Genomic DNA, 25,074 nt, shown 5'->3' on the forward strand with positions numbered 1-25,074 from the left:
ATGTAATATTATTCGTGTAAGTATTTCAATTATTTTCTATATAGAGAAGGTGTTTATCGAGCAAAGTTATGGTCGTGTCTCACCGGCTTTGTTAAATACACATTTTACTGTAGTACAGGTGGTTACTCTTTGGAAAAGTCGGTGTTGCACTTCCATTCCTACTCCAGTAGTCTTATGACGCCCTCAACTTCCATAGCCTTCCCCTTCGACCCAGTTACAAATAAGGCTGTAGCGTTTTCTGAACTTAAATATTACAGATGAACGTTCCTGAGGGCTTTGTGATCACTACGACTGCCTACGAAAAATTCTCAAGGCATCCGGACGTCCAGGCGGCTGTTCGAAGTCTCTCGAGCATCACAAGGTACATGAAACGCCATAGTGCCTAATCTCGCGATGAAATGAACGACAAACGTCACAAGTGCATGGTAAAGCATTTTGAAAGCGCAGGAAATTTTGTTTGCTTCGCTGGGAGTAGTTAGCATGGCAGTATCAGCAAATCCACATGCCCATAGTCTAACAAGCATATCACCCGCGCGGCATGTCTGTACAGACTAGCTGTGCTTGTACTTTCTATGCTTGCCTCCCGACACGATCTTAAAGCACATATGACCGGCTGACTGTCTTCACTTTACTCAAACATTTGATGGATGCTTGACATTGACTTTCTCAAATTTCCGTTAAATCACCTCGGCTCCCTTCTGCGTACCTCGGTGTCTGTCCTTTGTAACAACAGTGCGCATCGAGCATTTTCCGTTTAATATAAAACGTTATAAATGTTAATACCGCCATGTGTTTATTTCATCAGTATATTATTCATTTTTTGATGCACAGTACAAAATGATGGTCTCACAGGCTAGAAACGAATCTAAACTACCTCACTTTACCCGCTCTCCGCAGCTTCACAGAGTCGCAGTCTATCGAGGCCTGCAACAAGTGAGTCAAGACAGTGCATTCGAATGTGTCCGTGCGTGACATGGCGCCTCCCTCCAATAGGGCGGTGCGAGTGCTGGAGTCTCTCCACTTGCCGGAAGATGTGCAGGCTGCCATCGGGAGTGCCTACACCATGGTTTTCGGCGAAGCATCACGTGACATTCGTGTCGCCGTTAGATCATCTGCTGTCGGCAAGTACAGTGCCGAGTGCAGCGCTATCTCCACTGCTCGAGCGTATATTGAACATAGCTTACGCAGTTGATATTACCATTGTGTGTTTCATGATGCGCCACGCCTTAAAGGTCTGAAGAACGCCTAAAAGATTTAATTGTTCATTTTTAGACCCTCAAGGCACCGAGGCAATACAGAGAGAAGCGGACTAGTGAAATACAATATATGCAGAGAATGTTAGGAAAAAGCATGGTACACGACAGTCTTAAAGTTTTCTTCTGAGATGGAAGCTATAGAGACGAAATGGTGGTTCAAGTCGACGCATGTTCTGCACGATACAAAAGTGGGTGAACAGGCTCGGGCGCCAGGATGGCCGTTCCACTTAGAAGGAACTGTAGGAAGCACGTCGGAGGTGTGTTTTACGCGAAATAAAGCAATTTTCGAAACGGCGTTACACTGGTAGATTCTATAAGAAATGCCAGAGGCTTGAGAACACATAGAATGCGCTGAGAGGTCGGGTCACTCTAAATTTATTTTCAATTTCGTGACACTTATTAACTATTTATTTTTATTATTTTATTTATTTATTTGTTTGTTTGTTTATTTATTTATTCATTATATGATACCCTCAAGGTCCGAGGGTATTACAGAGGGGAATGGAAAAACTGGAAGAATAACAATGAAATATGGAAAATAAACAATGTAGCCTATTAGTAATTCCTAATTATACAATATTATGTAATATCTTGCCTAATGTTTCGAAGTACGACAGATAATGAAAACAAAATAGCACCTTGATTATTTCTGCTAGTACAACGTTAATCAGTGTCGTCCTCAGTCGTTTGCTAGTACGGTAAGTAAATGAAATAACATGTTAATAATTCCTTATTATAAAATGTTAGCTAATGTCTTACGAATAAGTTTGTTGTCGACAATAGATACGATTTCACAGAGAAGGTGGTTCCACTGCCGGGATGATCCAGGAAAAAATATTGACTGAAAATGTCAGTGTTGCCTTTTTCAAGTCCGAACTTATGGAGATGATCGATGCGGCTCGACAGGTAATGAGGCTGATAAATGAAGTTACTGTGAAGGGGGGAATGGTAATCAAATTTGTGAAACAGTGTCAATTGTGCTATTGTTCTACGAGATGCAAGTGATGGAAGAGATAGATTGTCCTTCATTGATGTTACGCTAGCGGTACGGTTATAATTTGAAAATATGAATCGGACTGAATTATTTTGGAGAAGCTCCAGAGGAGAAATAAGGTTCTTTTATTGTTTGTTTCACGGATTCTCCCCGTGTAAAGGGCAGATGTAAAGGCAAAATCCCTGAGAGAGCCTCTGCGCCCATACAGTTCAAGGCAGCTTGATGTATCGTTCACATGCATATTTGCCAAACATATCATTAACACACAGCACATAGAAACGAAAATTCAATTATTCAGAACGCATGTCTCCAAAGCATTACTTTTGCTTCAACGTGCTAGATTTTGAAAAAGCAGAAGATACATAAGCAATAAGTATTATATAACGACTAAATTGGCTTACGTCAGAAGTCAACAAAGAAAAGAAAACCATGGAATCACTGGCCCGAAAATGGATAGCATATATAATAAATAGATCAGTACATCGAAACATTTCAAAAAAGAACGAAGGTTTAGACTGATGTAAAATGTAAATGCCGAAACAATGGCAAATATAATTTACAAGCGCTGAGAAAAATCTGTAACATAACTGAGGTTACATGTGTTATCAGGGATGAGTACAAGTTACTCAAGATGAAAATGCAATGCCAGTGCCCACTAATAGGTTTTTCAGTCATTTTTGAAGTTGTGGATGAATTGTGTGTATTGTACGTTAAAGTGATCACTGTTTAATATATTAATCGTTTGATAATTAAAATTTGGCTTCCGTAATTAGTTCTTGTGACGGGCTTTAGATTGTGTGGTCTACGTATTGGGTATCAGGTGCAACTGTCAACAGGTATTGTGTGCAGCCTATTTTTATAAATCCACTGGAGTAGTTTGAAATAATAAACTTGATCTGCTTTAAGCATGCTATATTCAATGAACAGCGGGTTTGTTCGGAGTCCTCGTTTGTCACCCCCATAGTTTTCACACATTCTCAATATTTTCTTTTGTACAAGGATTAGTTTGTTGTAGTTTGAAGCTGTCCTAGTTCCCCATACTAATATGCCGTAGGTGAGTTTTCAATAGAAGAATGAGTAGAATAATGTTTGTTTCAACCAGGTGGGTAGTATATCTTGCATTTAATACATACAGCCAGTAACTCGAGATAGCTCACTTTTTAATTTGTTAACGTGAGTATTCTATGTAAGGTCCTCTGTAAACCATACGCCCAAGAACTTTTTCTCTGTAACATTTTTCAGCAATGTATCCTCAAAGTTCAGATTAACACAGATACCACGCTTTTATTTGCTGGCTTAAAAGTTATATATTTGGTTTTGCATGTGTTTAAACTCACCTGGAGAGGTATAAGAGGTAACTGTTAGCTGATGATTCTATAGCCTCTTTTGTAGTGCCAGTGAAGAAGATATTAGTGTCGTCAGCATACATTATTATTTCAGGGGAGTTTTGTATTGACGTTATATCATTTATATATACAAGAAATAAGAGCGGTCCTAAGATTGATCCGTGAGAACGCCATATTCGACTTTAAATTTTTATGATTCCAGATTGTCGACGCATACATACTGATACCGAATTGAGAGCTTTGATGTAATTAAATTCTGTGCTACACCTCGAACACCATACGCAGCAAGCTTCTTAAGAAGGATATCGTGTTGCACTGTGTCGAATGCCTTTTTCAAATTCAAGAAATTCCCCACAGTAAGCAGTTTTTTCTCAATATTTTCAATTATTTTGTCCTTTAAGTTTATTAAAGCTAGTTCTGCAAACTTATCCTTCTGAAAGCCATACTGCGAGTTCGTAACTATCTCATGTTTATGAAAAAAGACGTAAACCTATCATTAATAACACGCTCAAATATCTTGGAAAACACCGGGCAAAACAGATACAGGGGTGACAGTGGTGACATTAGCTATTTTCAATTCATCTGGGAACCCACCAAGTGTAAGCATTTCGTTTATTATGTGGGTATAATTCAGGACTAATAAGATGAGCGACATACTTGACAGGTAAGGCCTTTATTTCGTCTTCCCCGCCTGCAGCTTTGTTTTCTAGGGTCATGATAATTCTTTCAATTTCAGTAGGGGTCGCTGGTATAAGCAAAATGGAATCAACCTGCCCTGTAGCCATAAAACTATCCGCTTCTCAGTCTTGTCTACTATATACTGTGTGCTTTCATAGTGATGGTACAGGTCCCACACAGCTGCAGCGTATACTAATTTAGGACGCAATAATGACTGGTAAAGTAATAATTTTAAGGATGGTGGTACTTTGTAAAACCTGTGGCGTAAGTAACCGAGCATGCTATTACCTTTACTTATTGTGTACTCAGTGAGGAGGCTCCAGGTTACTTTTACTCTTATATGAACTCCTAAGTATTTGTACGAGTTAACGGGTTCTCGAAGAATTTTATTTAGATAGTAAGTAGGAAGAGTACTGGTGTTCCTCTGCACGCGCATAATTTTACATTTATTAATATTAAGTTCCATTAGCCAAGTGTTACACCAATCAATCACATAGTACAACTCAGACTGAAGAGAATTAGTGTCGTCGTGAGTAATTATTTCACGATATCTCACGCAATCGCCCGCAAACAAGTGAATGTGAGGTGTCAGTGAAGAAGGTAGGCCATTAATATAAATCAGGAAAAGTAGGAGCCCTAGTGCTGATCCCCGAGGCACACCAGAACGAACTTCAGTCAATGATGAATCATAACTGTTCGCAGTAACAAATTGATAATGGTTAGTAAAAGAACACTCAATCCACTCCAGCAGGTTACTGTCAAGGTTTAAAACACAGCTTGAATAGCAGCAGTTTGTGGCAAACCTTGTCGAACGGTTTGTTAAAGTCTAAAAATACACGGTCGGCATAGGAAGCACGATCTAAAATACAGTATAATCTAAGAGTGAAAGATATTAGTTGGGCTTCCCATGAGAATGCTTTGCGAAAACCTAGTTCAGCTGAGGGGAAACATGAGTTTGAGTCAAGAAAGTTGACGAGATTAGTAAATATCGCGTGTTCAAAAAGTTTGCAACAGGTGCTGGTAAGCTAAATGGGGCGGTAAATCAGGGATGAGCTTTTATTACCCGATTTGCGCAACGGAACAACTTTCCCTATTTTCCATTGAGCAGGCATATTACAAGTGATTACTGATTGGGGGAAAATTTTAGCAAGTATTACAGTACTTAATGTGCTAGTGCTTTTCAAGGAAGGAAGGAAGGAAAAAGTGGAGAAGGAAAGGCAGGGTGGTTAACCAGTTTAGCTTAACCGGTTTGCTACCTTACACATGGGGGCGGGATGGGGGGATGAAAGAAGGGTAAGAGAGAGAGCACATAACAGCCCACACTTTGTCAGTTACAGTCCGTCACTCTTGCGCTGTACATGATATCACTGTCAAAGCCGCTTGCCCAAGTCCGTATCTTGCAAAAACCGAAGTAGTCCCTTCTTCGCCTTCAGCTGCGATGTCTTCTGTCGGCAATGTGGGAAAATATTTGCAACTGACTATGGTCTATTGTCAAGGTGCGCTAGAACGGACGCCAGGGACTGTCTCTGAACATTATATTCATGACAGTCACACAGAATGTGTTCTAGCGTCTCCCCGCAAAGACAGGCACAGCAAAGAGCGTGGTCGGCCATTCCAATGCGAAATGAGTAAGACTTCGTGAAGGCCACCCCTAGCCATAAGCGATAAAGCAGAGTGGCCTCTCTTCACCGGAGTCCAGTTGCATACAGAGATGCATCAAAGAGGGCAGGTCGTATTGACGATTGCTCCGGTTGGTCTGGCTGCTTTTTTTTATTGATATGATATAAGGAGATGTTGGCGCACAGTTTAAGGCGCCGGCTACTCCTCATCTCTTGAGTGGTTCCGTCATACATCGTACAGGGTTCAAGGTTACATATCAAATAGTCTTTTCACACAAGCATCAGAACTTATCACGCAACGTTTCCACAGGAAGACTATGACGTAAGGAATACATGGTACATGCAATATACAATGTAAATGTCTCCACACTTATGTAGATGAAAGTCTCAAAAGTACAAAAGATATTGTCGCCTAATAACTCATTGTCTAGCCAGCGGGTGGTACATACATCGTGTAAATGCATTATCACATACAGTCGCAACAGAACAGTCAACATAACATAATTCACAAACAGATGGATATCTACAGTGAAAATGAAATCAAGGGAACAATGAAAGCGCTAATAACGTCCAGCAATGCCGCTGTCTTCAAGAAAAGTTTTTAGTGCTTTTAAAGCACTCTTCTGTAAGGCCGTTGTTGGCCAAGGGCCCAAAAGTTTCCTTAAGCTGAAAGGTCTGCGGTCTAATTTAATTAGCGCTGATTTAAGTCGGCTTCTTTGTGTGTCCTGATGTGGGCAATCTAGAAGGAGGTGATATATATCTTCGTCTACAAATCCACAATCACATTCCGGGGTTTCCGCACAGCCAATTCTGTGTAATAAATGCTTTGTGTAACCCTTAATCGATGAATAAGGGTTTCCATAGTTCTATCTAATGACAATGAAAATTTGAATTCAATTAATGGATCAATATTATATAAGTCCGAGCTCCTAGAATTCTGGTCAAACCAAGTGTTTCTAGACATTTTGAGAGACGTTGTCCTTATAATGCAGCGTAATTCATCCTTTGATATTGGGAGCGGAGCCGTATCATCTTTGAGGTGCGCTTGTCGTGCTGCTTCATTGGCTGCTGTGTTGCCAGGAATGTCGCAATACCCTGGTATCCACTGGAATGCTATTGAATGTTTCGCTTCGCTTGCCTTTGTGAGGTTTTTAAGTGTTCCATATATTAAACTGTCACTGAATGTTTTCCCCTTTGTGTTGCAGAGTGATGTTAGAGCCGCCTGTGAATCGCTGAAAATTACCCATTTTTGCGCATCTCTTACTGACAATATAAATTTTATTGCACACAGGATTGCGAACAGTTCAGCCGTTGTGGACGAAGTCGCACGATTAACTAAAATGATTCTTGTTTGTTGAGGTGCAGTATGATGAAAGATGAAGTTGAAGAGGTTGCTGTACTGGAGCCATCTGTATAGACGTGTGTGTATCCTGAATACCGCATATATATCTGGTACAGCGCTAGTTGTTGAGCAGCTCGAATGAACATGTCTCTTTTGCTGAATATCCCATCTACTGACATTTCGATTTTTGGAACTGTAAGCAGCCATGGAGGATATTCGATGTCTGAGCTCCAAAATTCATTTCTTGGCAATATGTGAAGGTTTTCCTGAATTTCTACATGAACATAACTTCTATCTCGTTTCATTATGTCTAGAGCCAATGTGTGGTTTTTATGCTGGGTTTGAAGACGGAAATAATGCCGGCATGTTTCTGTAGTTCGCGTAACTGGAAATAGTGATTGGCGAGCCTCAGTTATTACAAGAGAACTAGAAGTCGCTCGTGGAACTCCTAGGCATAGGCGTAGTCCTCTAGCTAAGAGCCTTTGAAGTCGCTCTTCTGACGTGTAGGAAAGTCCGTGTAAGATGGGCGCGGAATACGCAACTTTTTGTCGTATTAATGCATTGTGAACAGTCAGCATAGACGATACTGATCCGCCCCATGATGTGCCTGCAAGTCTGCGAAGTACAGTCACTATGGCATTGACCTCGTTTTCAAGTTTCTTTATGTGGGGTGCCCAGGATAGCTGCCTATCAAGTATTATGCCTAGAAATCGATGCTGTGTGACAATCATTAGAGGGTGTCCTTCCAGATTAAAAGTGAAATTTTTTAACTGCCTTCGAGTGAAGGGCAACACAGCTGTCTTTGCGTGTGATAGTACCATTCCTCTCTCTCTCAAAAATTTGTTGATTATATTTGTGCCTTCTTGCAATGCCATTTGAAGTAGTTGAGCATTGGACCCAGATGTCCAAATACACACATCATCTGCATGCAGTGAAAACTTTATCTGTGATGGCAGCCTCCTTGTTAAGTCAGTCATGACGCAGTTAAAAAGGAAGGGGCTGAGTACGCTTCCCTGTGGTACTCCCTGATTGACAACATGTTCAGCACTCTTCCATTCACCCGTCTGAACAAATATTTTGCGACCTGATAGAAATTCAGACATCCATCGCAAGGACCTGCCAGACAGACCAAGTTCCAACATGTATAGCAAAACATGAACGTGACTAACAGTGTCAAATGCCCTCTTGATGTCTAGGAATACTGCTATAGTCATGTCCCCGCGTGCACGCTCGTGCTCCACAAAGGTTACTATATCTAATATTGCATCCATTGTGCATTTATGTTTTTTAAAACGTACTAAGTAGTTGGGCAGCACATTCGTTTCCTTACACCACCATTACTCCATTACTTTGCATAAACAACTTGTCAAACTAACAGGGCGGAAGGATTCAAGGCACAAGGGCGTCTTACCAGGTTTTAAAATTGGTATGATTCGAGCGACTTTACAAGAGTCAGGTACAGTTTCCTCTATCCATAAGTTAGTATAGATGTCTAAGAGAGCATTTGTCCTGTCGGTCCGAGATTTCTTAGCATATTGTACGTAATGCCGTCCGGCCCAGCAGCGGACTTTTGGCGACATGAGGCAATTGCACATTGAAGCTCGCTTAATGTGAAAGTATGATCTAATTGACGATGTTGGGCCCAGTAGCAAGCAGTAATTTTTCGCTTAGCCAACACTACTGAAACATCAAATTCTGCACGTTGCGATGAAAAAGCAGGCCTGGAAATAAGCTCACCAAATTCATCTGCAACTATAATTTCACACGTGTCCCGAGCTACAGCGAGAGCACTAAATTGGAAGCTCTGTGTTACAGGTCCGCTTAAAGAACGAATTACTAGAAAAATTCGTGGCACAGCCGTGTGAGGAGACAGCGTGCAGCAGAAATCGAGCCAGCGCCATTTGCCTAAATTTTCCATTCGTCTGCGCATTACATTGTGTATTTTCTGAGCGTCTCTGTATGCTTCTAAACTTCCGCTCCGTCGGTAAGCTCTTTCGGATCGACGTCGGATGGCTCTTAGGTGTTCATATTCTCCGTCAACTGCAGCATAATCTTCTGGAATTGGGACCTTCTTTGTGCATATGTTCATGTTGTCCTGCAGAAATTCTGTGAATTTTTGCACTGTTGCATGTTGATTAATTTGATCCGTTAGGCGGTACCGAAAAGCTTGCGAGTTGGTTAGTCTGCTGTAACGTCTGATATCACAGTGCATGCTAAGGTGGTAAACAAGGATGTGAAAATAATCACTTCCGCGCGTTTCTGTATCTGTTGTCCATCCCACACCATTCACTAGATCATGTGAAGAGAGGGTAACATCTATGCAGCTTGAGTAATTATATCCACGAAGGAATGTTGGCGACCCATCGTTTAAAACATTCAAGTTGCATTTATCTATGGCGCACTCAATAACGTTACCCCGTGCATCACAATGATCACTGCCCCAGATGGTGTTGTGTGCATTGAAGTCGCCACATATAAATACATTAGAATGAGCTATTTTGAAGATATCCACTAGCGCTTCTACTGAAATCCGGTTTGAAGGTTGTAGATATAGATTAATCACTGTTATACAGAGCTTGCCAAAGGATACATTACATGCGATGACTTCCTGGAAGTCTGAATCACTGGACTGAATTTGATAAGATGGTAGGTCCTTTCTGACGCGCAGGAGCACTCTGCTAACAGCACCTTGACGAGAAGTCTTGTATATCACATAATTTGAGAGGCGAAAGTCGTCATTGATTCCCGCCTCTTGAATGCAAAGTATTGGGAAGTTGTATTGCACAAGCAGTTTATGAAAGTCAGCACACTTCCTTCGAAGACTGTTGGCATTCCACTGAAATATGGAGACATTTTTGTAACGGTTATGCATGCTCTGCCGGTTTTGTAACGGTTATTCATGCTCAGTTTCGGCCCGGATTGTTGACACAATAGTGCTTCTAGAGGCAACAAGGCTTTCACTTCTGGTAGGTTGTTTGCTTCCGGCAGAGCAGACAGGATTGCCTTAAGAGGTGCGAAAAGCATTGGCAAAATCAGTTGTGTCCCCGATGCTGTGGTATGTTCGCTATTAGCTGGTGTTACTTCTGCAGTAGATGCGTAAGGTCGCTGAGAGAAATGTGTGCGAGTACTGGATCTTTCTTGTGTATTACTTTCTGCCTGTTGTCGTCTGGGTTTCCGTAGCACTGATGCATAAGGCTGGGCACTTGACTGTGATCATCTTGATTGGTCTCTTGTTTGCACTGTTGGATGTCCTCTAGAGGAGGAATAGCTTGTTGATGCTCTTGGCTGTGGTGGTTCCGGTGCCCGCTGAAGTGGGTGATCTGGCACTGGATGAACAATCTCAGGGTTTGGGGCGGGTTCATTGCGTCGCGGTTGTCATCCATGGATCAGTTCATGTCGACGCATTTGTGCCGCTGCTTTTTTCTGAGGGCAGCCTGAGAAGGAGGCGGTATGGTTTCCCGCACAGTTTGCACATTTAGGTTGAAGAAGTGACTTGCACTCCTTGTGGTCATGATCTTCTGAGCAGATTTTGCATCGACGTGTGCTGCGGCAGGTTTTTGCCATGTGCCCAAATCTCTGGCAGTTACAGCAGCGAAGTGCTGGTCCTAGGTATTCCTCGACAGGGTGACTGGTGAAACCCAAGTAAATTCTTCCTGGAATAGGGCGATCGTCTCTGAAAGTCAGAATTACCGTGTGAAGTGGACGTGACTGTACTGCTCCATCTTCTTGGCGGGAATACCTTATCTGTCTGCGTGCCGATATAACTCCTGCGTCTTTCAAGAAGTCTAGGAGTTGTTTGTCTGTATACTGCAGAGGCACATGCTTTACTTTCCCAACGTTTCGCGTGTATGACTCTTGGATGAAGGGCTTGACTTCCAGGCCGCCTACACTTGAGAGCATCAAAAGGCGTTTCGCCGACGCAAAGGAAGCAACGCTGACACTGAAGCTTCCATCTCTGTTAGTCCTGAAAGACTGTACTTTTTCTTTGGCAGCGGAAACTATTTCGGCAGACACTCGGTTTGGGCTTACTTGCCAAAAAGTAGTACCTTCACTTGTTGGGCGAAAGACAACCGGAATGCCTTCGGCTCGCTTTTTCTTGTACGTGACCAAAGTAAATGGTGCATCTTCACCCATCTCTTCTTCATCACTTAGCTCAGAATTCGATGTTGTGTCATCGTACTTGCTGTCTTCTAGGCGAGGCTTCTTGCTCTCGGCTTCACCGTCAGCCATTATTCCTGAATTCGCTGAAGTTGATTCCGAGTTGTGGAGAACCAAACGTGCCGGCTTTATGAAGCTTTGTGACGCTTGCAAGGCCCCAGGCTTTTAATTACGGCCCGTAGCATCATTCATGTGGCTTGTTACGTTTGGACGAGCATAAGGCTCGTGACGATGTTCTCGGCTTCGAACCACCGTAGCGGCATGGTAATAGCCAGGTCCTCAAAAAAGAAATGTCGTACCTCTTAGGCGCCTGGCTCGTTGAATCTTCGCCCGACGTCTTGTTAATCAATCGTCGTCAAGGGTAACCGTAAATGTCCAAAAACCTGAAAACTCAGAGCACCGCACAAAAACAGCGACCGTGATCTGCTTTGCAAGCACTCGAAGTCAGCTGGCTCCGTCGGACCATGAAAGTGGTATGGCGTCTCCCTGTGTGTCTTCAAGAGCTGCCCAAGCGGCACTATCGGCGTCTTCGTTTCCTATGACGTCGCAATGAATTCGCATCACTGAAACGTCACGTAGTGTCCTTCTCATTTGATGTGTGGAGTAGGCATCTAATGTCGAATGCGAGCTGTTCGTATGGCCCGTGACGCAGAGCTGATAGAACAGATTGGCTGCCTTTGAGTCACTGAAGATTGACTATTGTCCAGGTCGTTCCCGACTGACGAAACAAAGTGCAGTGCGAAGAGCAGCTAGTTCCGCAGAGGTCGATGTCGTTGGGTGGTCAGTCCTAAAGCTCATGGTAATAGCTCTTGCTGGGACAACCACAGCACCGGACGAACACTGGATGTTTGTGGAACCATCAGTATAAACATGTACACTGTCCGCGTACCTCTGGTGTAGAAGAAGGAGAGACAGTTGCTTCATCACAGGCGACGACAGCTCAGACTTTTTCCCGATTCCTAGTACACTGAGATGGACTGTGGGTCTGATAAAATACCAAGGGGGTATCGATGGTTTAGATGCCGCGGTGAAGCCCGAGGAAAGTTTGTTGTACTTGACGATAGTTTTAGAGCATGATGCTTGGTGCCTATCTGAAGGAAGCGTTGCAAGGTGGTGATTGGGGGCACGTGCAAAGTGTCTGATGTGTGTTCTCAGGGTTTCCACCGTAATGTGGGTTTGCATCGGATGGTCCCGAGCAATCGCAATAGCTGCCTCTGTCGACGTGCATTTGGGCAAACCAAGGCAAACTATGAGTGCTTGAGCTTGTGCTGCCTGCAGAACACGAATGCTTGTCTTGCAGGTGCTGTTCAGAACAGGTAGATTATATCTTAAATACCCGCTAAAGAGAGATCTGTAGAGTTTCAGCATTGCGTCATCTGACATCCCTCATGTCTTTTCTGTCAAGTATTTAAACAATTGGAAAGTTGGTGTCAGGCGCGGTATCACGTAGGCCACGTGCGGGCTCCAACAGCGGTCTCGGTCAATAATTACGCCAAGAAATATGTGGGTTCTGACATATGAAACGGTCCGCCCATTGATTGAGATGACATAAGGCGTCATTGATTTGCGAGTAAATGCCACTAGTGCGCTGGGTTTAAAGGTAAATCATCAATCAGCCTAGCAATACCAGAGAAGTCAAGAGCTATGGGTTGCATAATGAGTTAGTTGTAGTGTTCTGTGTGTGGTGGATCAATGTTCAATGAAGGGGAAAAATTATTTGCAAATGATTCATTGAGAATGTTTGCGTGATCTTCACTTGGAATAACTTCACCTGACCCGTCTTTCAAGGTGATAGAGCTATCAGAAGACGGGCTAATGACGCGCCAAAAACTTTCGGATGTCTGTCGTAAACATGTCAGGTAATGTATGGGATAAGTACTTGTCTTTAGCATTTTTAGTGCAGCTACGAATATATGATGAGCAGCCTTATAGGTTTCCCAAGTTGTTTTACTTTCAGATGATTTAGCTAAGCCATAGAGACACTTTTTTTCTGTTAGATAGGCGCTTTATGTAAGAATTGTACCAAGGAGATTGTGGTTTAGAATTGATGACGCGATTAGGAATGAACTTTTCAGTTAGTAGGCGCACCTGGTCTACAAATATATCTCGATTTGACTGGACGGAGCGGTGCTCGAAATCAACAAAAAAAGGTTTGAATAAATGACGATAGGTCGTTGTTAATGGCTTAAAAATTGTCTTTCTTGTAATCGCGTATAACTTGCTTAACTTTTGTCTTGTTGGGATAGCAGACTTTTAAACCGAATGTTAGTAAAGAATGGTCACTAATACCAGGTAGGCATGTTATAGAGGAAGCAAGTTCTGGCCGATTAGTTAGGATTAAATCAAGCGTGTTTGCGGTGTTGATTGATGATCTGGTAGGGTGAGTCACAAGTTGAGAAAATGAAAACCGGGAACACGGTTCACAGAAATCTTTAGCCTGAACGGAAAAAGGCTTAATGGTGGGTGGATGCCTATTCCATATTAAATTTCGAAAATTAAGATCGCCGAGTAAGAATAACGGTGCTGTGGGAAAACGCGAAAGATTTTGATTAATAGCGTCGTCTCTCGGTGAAAGTGGGAGATGACGAGGGTGAACGGTAGCAAACGTCGATGATTATCTTTGTGTGACTGAGAGTTAGGCAAGCACACGTGGCTTCAAGTTCGCTGCTAATATCTATATGAAATGATGGAATATGTTTAGAAATTGCGAGAAGGACACCTCCTCCTCGACGTGCAGATCAGTCAGAGCGGTAGATAGCGAAATTGTCTGCGCCACAGAAAGTATCATAATCGCGCACATGTGCAGGAAGCCAAATTTCTGTCAAGGCAATAATTTTCGCATCGCACGTGTCGATTGCCGATGATAAAGAATGAAATTTACTTACAAGACTTCTGATATTTGTAAAAAGAATAGGCAAGTAAGGCAAAGCTGTTTGTGATGTTAGGCCTCTACCCCTTACGCTTCCCTATTGTAAAGAACGCAGTGGAACCGAATGATTGTGTAATGTGCCAGATGCATTCAGCGCTCTTTCATGGACGCTATCGGTAAACGCGTCATAAATATAGCATTTATTGCTCAGAAACAAGTTATTGTAGTGGAGTTTAAAGATGGGGGAACCGGGGTGACTGGTACCGAACTCGATTAATTTTTTGCGAGCAACGCAGGTAACAACCGAGAAGTCTTCGCTAACTGTAAGGTTATTTTCTTTGAATTGATCGTGCAGCGCGAACACTTTCTCCCGGGTTTTCGAATGCGAAAACTTTGCAACTATGGGGCGATACTTGTTACCATTGAAAGGGCCGAGGCGATGTGCGTGACGTAGTGTGTCATATGCAAATGTATCACACAATGATTTAATCGTTGATACTAACTTGGTCTCAGTTTCATGCCATGATTCTTTGCTGTCAGGGATACAGCGAAATATTTCGTTAACACGGTGCCATCTGTCTTCAAAGTCAACGAGGCGTAAGCCAAGCGCTTCCAGACGAGAGGTCGTACTGTCTACCTTGACGTGTACGTCTCAGATTTCTTTAGTTATGAGGTCGACGTTCTTAAGTTTTTCTTCGAGTAAATCTAAATGATTTTTGAGACACGTAATTTTTGCTTCAATGTTTCTCTGCCCATTTTTGATTGACTTTACGTCAGCAGCTAATTCGCATTGTGTTTTGTAACTTTGAAGCGATCGAGGGTGAAGACCTTTCAGCAGTTTGAATAAAACGTTCGTTTGTTCAGAAGGATCAGAAGGAAGCGATTGAATATCAAGCGGAGGTTCGGAACGTGTGTTACGTCCAAGGTTAGTCTCGACATCTCCCGAACGTAATAACAGTAGCATGACAGAAAAACAGTCGTACACTGTGTCAAGTAACAGCTGTGGACACGGGAACAGTAGCAGGTAGCGATTATCAGATTTTTTAGCATGAAGAGAGGCAATTATACGGACGTGCATAGTGAAAACAAGACGATTAGGAGTGGTGCCGCAAGCACTGTTGCCGTTTCCACTGAAGTGTAGGTCGATGGGTCGGCAGCTTAAACCAGCCTCTCTTGATGATGGCTGTGTCGATGTGGCTGGGACGCCGAAGGAAACATCGAGCGAAAAGGCCGGTGTCGCGGTTGGCTTATCGATGAGATATGCTTCGGTCAAGCTTGAGGCTGGCACAAGTGAATGGTACGGTGCAGGTTCACAGGATAAGCAGAACGACCATCCGAAGATGATAAAAAGATGATTAGTAAAAATAAGGGGGCGTTTCACGAGCCGCGCGATGTTGGATAATTTTGAGTGCGTGCATTAGTTTTAATTTCAGAATTGTAAAGTAATTTTATACTACAATTTCAGATTGCATCATAAAACTTCTACTTTTAAAAATCATTTGAGGGTGTTTTGTATGTTGTAATGACATCGTATTTAAGATTTCTAGCTTTTGAGTATGACGGCAGGAGATGTTTATCTTCTGATTTGCTACTTCATGACTCGAGTCTTTCAGTCTAGATGTCATTGTATTTGCAAGCCTCTTTGTGTAATAGAGAGATTGCATTTTTGATTGCATAATGGAGATATAGATTGTTTTACTCCAAAATTCACGCGCGCTCCCTTAACCGGAGGTGTACAAGAGTGTGGTTCTGAAGTTTATAACTGTTTGTTTTATCTGCCTAAGATTGCCTTTTATAAACTTCCTAGAACGGAAATTACTGTAATTTTCGCTTTTTGTGAGTCAGTGTTGTAAACTCATGATGATAAAAAGGAAATTTACAGAAGAATAAAAATGGGTTGGAGGGTATACGGCACGCATTATCAATTCTCGACTGGGAACTTACCACTGTCGTCAGAAAAATTCTACAATCATCGCATTGTACCAAGGCTAACATATGGAGCAAGAACTTGCAGCTTAACGAAAAAAATCGAGAACAAGTTAAGCACCACGCAAAAAAGCGATTGAACGAAAAAATGTCAGGCTCAACATTAAGAAACTGGATGGGAGCTGCGGGGATTAGGGAACAGACGGCGATAGCCGGTATTGTAGGTGGCATTAGGAGAAAAACCATAGAGCTGGCAGGCCGTGTAATTCGTAGGGCCGATAAGCGGTCGATGGTTAGATTTACAGAATCGGTGTCATGAGAAAGGAAGACCAGTTAAAGACAGGAAAATATTAGTTGGGGTGATGAAAATTAGGAAATTTGCACGCGCAACTTGGAATCAGCTATCGCAAACCAGGAGTATTGTAGGTCGCTGGGCGAGGTCATCATCTTGCAGTGTATTTAAAAAAATAGGAGGAGGAAGATGGTTATGATTAGGTGATGACGATATAAGGTCACGCTGTAACGGAATTGCGGCCATCTGTGTGATCGATGAATGAACTATCGTAACAATGCTGCCGAACACGCTGGTTCCAGTTGGCTATCGGATGGCTCGCTACGTCCCTGGTTCGTTGTGGAGCTTGCTTGCTTTACCGCTTCAACATTGAAATATTCTCAAATGTCGGCTGAGGACCGGTGAAGCTTCCGACAATGTCAAGCATATCTGTGTGTCATTGCACTCTGCCAAAATTTTACGTAGGCACCGAAGTTGCCGTTAAGGGTGTTTTAAAATTCTTACGGCCTAAACCGGTAGGTATGCCATAATAAATGCTTAGACCGTTCAATATTTCTGTCCGATTCAAATCATATCACGGAAGGTTACGCCAACAACAACACACATGCATCGAGCAACGCCGTTGTGGTGGCTTCGGAATAAATATTAAAGTCGACCTATGTTAACCCTCACGAGCGTTTTTGCATTCCGGCCTCGTCATGAAGCGACTGCCATAGATGGGATACGAACCAATGACATCGCTCTCAGAAGCACAACAACATACCTCTGTAAGGCATTTTTTTCTGATGTGATGCGGTCAAATCACGTGCACATGAAGACACACTTACGTGCCTGCGGTAGTGTTTCGCGGGAAGTTTATTTTGAAGTACCCTTTGTCTCTTACCAGGTGCTCACGCGGTGCCTTCCTGTGTCGTGTCGTTAGGGACCACTTTTAGTTTAAAAACTTCCGTCCAATGGTGCACTTTGAACGCTTTCTTTCTCCACTGTTAAAATTTACGACAATAACAGGCACTATATATGTCCTCTACGCTACGCCACTGCTTCAATTTCTTCATGAACAGATCTTCCGTGCTTTTATTACATAAACAATTAGGCCGTCTTACCAAGTTTCTTTTTTTTTTATAAAGGGTTCTTTGTGCCGGGCACATCTTTGTGCTATGTCTCCAGGTTACATCACTGAACGAAAGGTTTCTTGCGGCATTCAAATAAAATACCATGTTGGAGAACGAGACACATTGATGTAATGTAGCACCTGGTGGGATTCTGAGCCACGTCTTTTTCTTCCGTTTCTTCCAGTCTGTCGAACTTTTCAAGAGGGGCCGTTACTCTAGCGCAGTGTCGCGGAAAGGGCGCGACCGTTCAATTCCGATTCCTGGCAACGAAATTCCTCGCAATGAAAAAATAGCCCATTCCCTCTCCAGGAATGGCCGGGCAGTTCGTTTCCATTCCTGTAATTACTCAACGTAGGAAAGACGTCTTCGAAGTTTTATCAAGTTACCTATGAATGCGCCATAAAGCTGATGTCACCACACGCGTTAGGAGCTTCAAAAATACGCAAAACACGTTAACAAGATCGAAGGGATAGTAGCTTGGGAACATGTCGTGCAGTACAACCACCCTACTAATTGCCATAGGGGCACATCTCCTGCTAACTATATAGTATTGCCTAGTCAGCATGCTTTATAGGCTTCTGATGTTTATATTGTTTAAGCTTGAATGTGTCTATGCTAAAATGACGACGTAGAGTATTTTGCTCAGGTGTCCTCGTGATTTTTAAATGCTGCAATAAAGGTATCAAGCAGTGCGAGGTGCAAAAAGAAGCTTTATTTTGGTTTTATTCATCAAAACTTCGCAAAAAAATATCATGAGCTAAATGAGGGCTTTGCCGTTTAGTTTTAAAAATCCGCAGTGTAAATGACGGATGCTTCAATGGTTATTTCTAAAAACATAAAAGTGAAATAAAACAATTGCCTTCTACCTGTGTGTTGCGCTTCAGAAACATGAGGTGCTTGAAAGAGGTGCTTGACGGCCTATTTCGCTTCACTGTCAATTTCAGGGATGCCGCAGAAAACACGCGTTCCACGTCGTATTATCTGTGAAAACTACTCCTGCGAGGCGGGAAAGCAAGGGAAAGCGGCTAGCGTTCGGTTTCCAATAGGTCAAGGGCTTAACCGTGCCTGCGCAAGTTTCCTCTGTAAGATAAAGATAACTTCGCCTTCAAATGTATCCAGGCATATTCTCTTGGTGGGCATCCTTATTTTGCTTGATGTTTTTAAACATCAATCTGCTTGGCCCTGCTTCAGAGACAGCATCCGCGACGGTGCTGGCACTGTCCTGCCCTAACAAAAGAGACCCCCCAGCACAGCAGACTCCCCAGCCCAGGTGAACGCATCTGCTCGGTGGTGGCCGCTGAACACAAAGAAGGCTTAAACCGTGGGTTTAGGAAGGCACCCATAAAAAAAAAGAAACAGAGTCAGCCCACGTGCTTGTGAACATCTTCTCCAGGCTGTCGGCCTTTAGCCGCCTCTTTACGAAGAAGTGTGCCTTCGCTTAAGATTTCTGCAGGGGACACATCGATATTTCGCAACACGGGAAGCAAAAGCTCGGCTGTCACGTGCCTTTTCTGCAGCAGCTCCGTGCCTTCCTCTACAGGGGTGAGAAACTCAATCAAGTTTGTCGCCAGCCTCAGTTCAAAATTTACACTGACAATGATGATTATTCGCATCAGTCTTTGTAAATCAGTCAATGCAGGGGCCTGCGGACTTACTGCTGCAGACCCCCGCATTTAGACAGTTAGGCCTTCTTGCACACCTGCATAGTTTTTCTCAGGCCCGGATGACTCGAAAAAGGGGTAACGAGCTTTCCCATCATTCGCAGCTGCGAGGTGCAGTTCGTCGCGTTGTGATTCCAAATGAAGACCGGCCACATTCAATACTTCTTCCGTGTCGCTGGTGCTCTAGCTTATAGATGCAACGATGGTGGCGTATTTTTGTACGTCATCCTCGACATTTGGGTCCTAAAATAAAGCGAGGAGGACAATTCGTGAATATTGCCACTGCATGTACAGGTAGCGCAAACGGCAAACGTCGTCAACAGCAGCCTTTCGATGAACAGGCACAGAGCTGAACCCAGTGGGGGAGACGTTATATTCGGCTGGCTTGCCAGCCCTTTCTCTTTTTGCGTGTACTCACGTTCGTGCTTTCTCTTTAGGTGTCGAATCAAATTAGATGAAACTCCTACAGCATGCATATTTCGGAACAAAGCTTGCTGCGTTCAGCTTGTTTGTATTCTTCGCGGGTAATTAAAAAAAAATTTGTTTGCAGTGTGCCATGTTGGCGGACTTAATGCGTGCGTGAGCCGCTCGGCGCAGGAACCAGTGTTGGAGTGCTTTATGGAAGCGCTTAATATTTGCTATAGAAGGCTGGAAAGGAGGTTATGGGAAAGGAGGTAGCGCAGAAAGCCGAGGGGGAGGCTTCGAAGCATGGTCTAGCATTCTGAGTTGAGCGAGCTAATAAATGAACCATTGGGCTTCTCTAGCCGGGAACAGGCGCCAGCGCGACGGCGGCGCCAGGCAGACCTTGCCCCGTTCCCCTCTCCCAACCCTACAACAGAGCTCCCTAGAACAGAGAGAACGTGGGTGGCCTTCGGCGCGAATCATTGCGTCGGGGCTCGGGGAGGCGCTGCTGTGGCCACAGTTACGTGGGCACTCCTGCTTCGGCTGGCTTCCCGAACCAATGCTTTAAATATTGTATTCTCTCTCTCTCTCTCTCTGTATGGAGGGAGACGGCGCACAGTTCATCGCGTACAAGTGTGTGCTGCGCTGATCGGCAGACCTTCGTTGACAGAGTTTCGGGGGAAGTATGCCGCCGCCGTAGTTCCGCACGACGGACACCAACGGCATAGCGCCGCGGTTAGGCCACGAATCGACACAAACTTCGAAGCAAATCAGTCTATAAGGACAGAAGTGTAGTGGGCGCGTTGCTTATAAATGTAACGTGCCTGTAATTAGCCATAGAATATTAAAAATACTTCTTTAATGTTAAATTCGAGGCTCTGACTTACGGATATTAGAACGTGGGCTGGTTGGTTCTTCGGCATATTTTCACAAAAGAACAGCGCGTAGAAGAAAAAGCACTGCATTTTCGGAAAAAGACGTAATTTCATTCCCATTCCATTCCTGGCAAAAGGCGCTTAATTCCATCGCCATTCCATACCTCCAAGCGCTTTCACCACTGCCTTCCCATTTCATTCCGGGGTCGCGAAAATGCGCAATGATTCCGGGGTCATTATTTTCGACTTCAGAGGCCCTACATGTGAAATTAAATATATATATATATATATATATATATATATATATATATATATATATATATATGCACTCGCGTTTATTAATAAGAAGCAGGGTAAATGTATTCCAATTCCTACACTTTCGCTCTGCCGTACCTACAGCATAGCTTTGAGACGTTAAATCCCATCGATCTTTGATAATCACAGGGGTGCGGTGGGCTCATAATAAACTTCAATGCGAACAAGTATACACGATAACGTGACAACATAAGGCTGTTCTCTCAACTGATATAGTGATGAGAATATAGCGCGCTATAACGTAAAGCAATTCCCAACTTTTCTATTCCAATCCGTCAAGCATCCCTCCGCCATTGGCCAACAACTTTTTTTAACCACCCCCACTTCGCCTGTCTGTCACGCGACGTCACAAAACCATGAAAACTCGCTTCGTCAAAGTGACGTGTACGCGTTAAAGATGCATTAATATGCCGAACAAAACTGAATTTTACTCTGAATAGCCACAGGCTGCCCCGTTCTGAGAGGAATAAAAGATGGCTGTCCCCGATCGCTCAGGCACTGACTACTCACACCTGCCGGAGACCATGGGTCTATTTGCGTACAATAATACTTTTTGCGTGGCTGTGTAACGTTTTCGAGCACTTTTGGCATGTTTACGACCTCGTTCTGCCAAATTTTCTTTGCGGATGATCCTTTCTAGCGGCATTCTTAACCTTCCGTTGCACGCCACCGCGATTGTTGACGAGCCACCCCAAGCTAAGTAAGGGAAAGCGGACCTATCGCAGACGCCGGTACCACCCTCTTCATCCGGTTATCGATATTAAGTGCAATGGCTCGGCCCCATTGAATCCCTTCCCACTTAAGCCGTACTCCTCGCCTCTTCTTATCCAATTAGATAAGACAAGCCGCTCAGTGTTGGCAATGTTCTTCGTTTTTAAAGCAAACAAAAGTGACTTCCTATAAACGAGAAAACCATATGATTGGAATCCTTAAACAACCCTGCGGGTTACCGTCCGAGGCTTGCGTTGGCGGTTACGCAAATTTGACGTCAGCAGATTCGAATAAAAACACATTGGAATAGTTTTTGCGTCATAGGGCCTCAATTCTGTAATCAGCCCTCCGCAATGTTCAAAAACGTTTTTGGACCACCCCCACTTTGCTCGTCTGTCACGCGACGTCACGAAACTGCGATAGCTCCCCATCTGATATGACACGCACTCACAGATTATGCATTACTGGACCGAACAAAAGAAAAATACTTATTTCTAATTCGACGCCTTTCCTCCATTAGCCATCGAATATTGGTCAAAAGTTTTCCAGCTGCACCCACTTCACCTGCCTCTTACGCGACGTCACAAAAGCGCGAAAATACACCGCGTCAATATGACGTGTACGCGTTACAGATGCATTAATATTCCGAAGAAAACTGAATTTTCTTCAAAAGCCGCAGGCTGTCCCGTTCCGAAAGGAATAAAAATGGCTGCTACTGATCGCTCAGGCACTGGCTACTTTCACCTGCCGGAGAGCTTGAGTTTATTTGCGTAATAAACCTTTTTGCGTGGGCGTGTAACGTTTTCGAGCACTTTGGGCACGTTTTCGACCTCGCTCTGCCAACTCTTCTTTGCTGAGGGTCCGCTTTAGCGGCAGCCGGCCTTCTCCTTCCGTCGCATGCCGGCGCGATTTTCGACCAGCCGCCACAAGTAAGGGGAAGCGAACCAACCGCAGACGCCGACACTACCCTCTTCATCCGGTTATCGATTGTCAGTGCACTGGCTCGGCCCCGTCGAATCCCTCTCCGGTTGAGCGCGCTCCTCGGCTCTTGTCAGCCAGTTAGATAAGACCAGCCGCTCTATGTAGGCAACGTAATTCGTTTTTAAAGCACTCAAAAGTACCAACCTATAACCGAGGAGAGCATTAGTTTAGTCCGTTCAGACAACGTACAATCGTACAGCCCGATGCTGTCATCGGCGGTTACCTAAATTTGACGTCAGGAGGTTGGAATAAAAACATACTGGAATAGTTCTACGTTATAGGGCCCTAGCATTGTTGGCACTCTCAATCCAGCTTTTTTTCGCCCATCTTTCTATCTGGCTAACCACAAATACGGGCGCATTGCTAAGACAGCGCGGTCTATCAACGTCGGCCGATCCCAAGGGTAGTGCAGTCTAAAAATGAGGGCTCTTACTGCGGACATGTGCCGCCGGGTGTTTGCCGCTCTTCGCTGAACTTCTCTGACGCCAACTTGAATATCTCCAACCGGGTGTATGGCAGCGGGGCATTGGGTCTTTGCCCTAAGGACCTCTGCATGTGTCCCGCTCTTCGCTGAACTTCTCTGACGCCCACTTGGGTCATTGGGTGAGCGCAGACTTCGTGTTGATACACCATAATGGCGTAGCGTACCAAGAGGAACGATGATGGGGACCCGGATACGATAAACGTTTCATGAGTAACACGTATTGACTAGTGGCATACCTGAGTAGCCATAGTATATTAGTGCTGCCCGAACGTTTTATTCAGTCGCGGCTCGTCCTGTCACTTTCATATGACGCCTCCTTTCCGTTTAGGCTTACTACGAATGCAAACCTATTCACCCTACAGGGTTTCATTGGCTGTGGACTATCCGCTAGACGGTCTATCCTTTTCAGACACTTTGTTGCTTCATGGACTCGAGCGCTTTCTTCTTGCTGTTTCCACACCGCCTCTTCAATGTCGCTAATTCGCAGGAGAGGACTCCGAGGACATGTCGTCAGCAGGCCAGATGGACACGTTCCTGGCCGTCACTGGTGTGGAAGCGGTGAGTGCGGCATGAGGCGTTTTTTGCTTCTCTCTAAAAGACAGCTGTAAGATATTTCCTCTCCTCTCATTTTCGTTGTGAACAATGTGCGTTCCATAAGTAGGGTCGTTGCACTCAGTAATATAGAGTTGCACCACATTGCTCGAACTTCATTGGGTATTTAGTGTGTTTAAAATGCTGTAAAGATGTCGTCGTTGTTATATTTGTATGAGTGATCAATTGTTTTATGTATCCTCTTTAATCTCTTCAAACTCGGAAGACTTTTTTTTCCAAGAAAAGTGCACATCGCAACGGAACTTTTTTAATGCGCCAATTTATTCATACCGAAGAATTCTGTTCTTTTTGGCGAATCAGGTGATAACCGTTTAACAAAAATTTAGTTTTCTCTCAAAGGGCCTCTTTCTCCAACCAATGAATAAATAAGCCGGAAATAGTGTTTTCTGCATAAGGTGTAATGAAAGTTATGAACGGAGCCAAATAAGCTAAATGCCCACACAAGCTCAATAATAGCACCAAAAGGAACCTGCAAGAGTAATTTTTCTTCCAGGGAACATGATGGCAGCACGGTTGAGTAGAACGCGTCTCACGCATTGCTTTTGTAACGATGTTATATATATATATATATATATATATATATATATATATATATATATATATATATATATATATATATATATATATATATATATATATATATATATCAACTCTTCGTTTTACATTGCCATCCAACAGATATTAATCTTCAAAATACCCGTTGGCGAAATGCAGCTTTCAGCGTGCATTCCTTAGAGATCTGGAGGCGCAAGCGGAGCTTTATTCTTGTCTTTACGAGCGCTGTGTCGCCCACGCAATCCCTTCCTCACGGCACTTTGCCTTCTTTTTTCAATCACTATGCGAATTTATTCAAAGTTATACCTCGGAAGTTACCTTTCTGTGGAGTTCTACGCTGGTAAGAATTTATTTCGTTGGATTTTTCGATTCCGCATAAGTTGCCAGAGAGAAGGTCCCAAATTCTCGCGATCATACTTGCGGCCGCCACTTAGCGTGTCATTTGAAAATTTTGCTTATTCAATGAGCGATAAAAATGTGCCGAGTACTTCACAAGCCTCGATCAAGACCACAAGGCTGCATTTTATGTGTGCCCTGCAGGTTATGAAGATGGTAGTCAAGTGTTGGTCATCGCAGTTTACTCACATCGCGTGCGGCTACAAAAGGTAAGTCTTAAGCGCAGTTCTGTTTTTCAAAATACGACTAATGAAGCTTTTCGCTTTTTCGAGCTTATTCATTTGCTGAGTGGTCATCCGTATGCCATGAAATAAAAGGCTCGAACCTAACGACATAAACAGAGTTTCTATCGGTGTTCTATAAAATGCGGTATAAACCATCTAAAGTAAGTGTCACGTCGACGATAGCTTTCTTTTGTGAGCTGCTTCATGCCATTCATGAATCACGATTCCTTAAGAGCACATCACTAAGAACTACAAGTGGCAATCTT

At 43.6% G+C, this 25,074-nt stretch overlaps 1 protein-coding gene across 1 annotated transcript in view; it reads left to right on the forward strand.

The window, feature by feature from the left end:
- The window catches only part of LOC142576617 (rifampicin phosphotransferase-like), a 242,139-nt gene that overhangs the window by 80,809 nt on the left and 136,256 nt on the right, over positions 1 to 25,074 (forward strand). Inside the window, exons 13-17 of the mRNA XM_075686819.1 lie at positions 258 to 361; positions 898 to 933; positions 994 to 1,121; positions 23,509 to 23,579; positions 24,729 to 24,793. Coding sequence (XP_075542934.1) covers positions 258 to 361; positions 898 to 933; positions 994 to 1,121; positions 23,509 to 23,579; positions 24,729 to 24,793 — 404 coding nt within the window. The remainder of the gene's footprint in view (positions 1 to 257; positions 362 to 897; positions 934 to 993; positions 1,122 to 23,508; positions 23,580 to 24,728; positions 24,794 to 25,074) is intronic.

This window comes from Dermacentor variabilis, chromosome 3 (assembly GCF_050947875.1).
Source record: "Dermacentor variabilis isolate Ectoservices chromosome 3, ASM5094787v1, whole genome shotgun sequence".
Classification (NCBI taxonomy): domain Eukaryota; kingdom Metazoa; phylum Arthropoda; class Arachnida; order Ixodida; family Ixodidae; genus Dermacentor; species Dermacentor variabilis.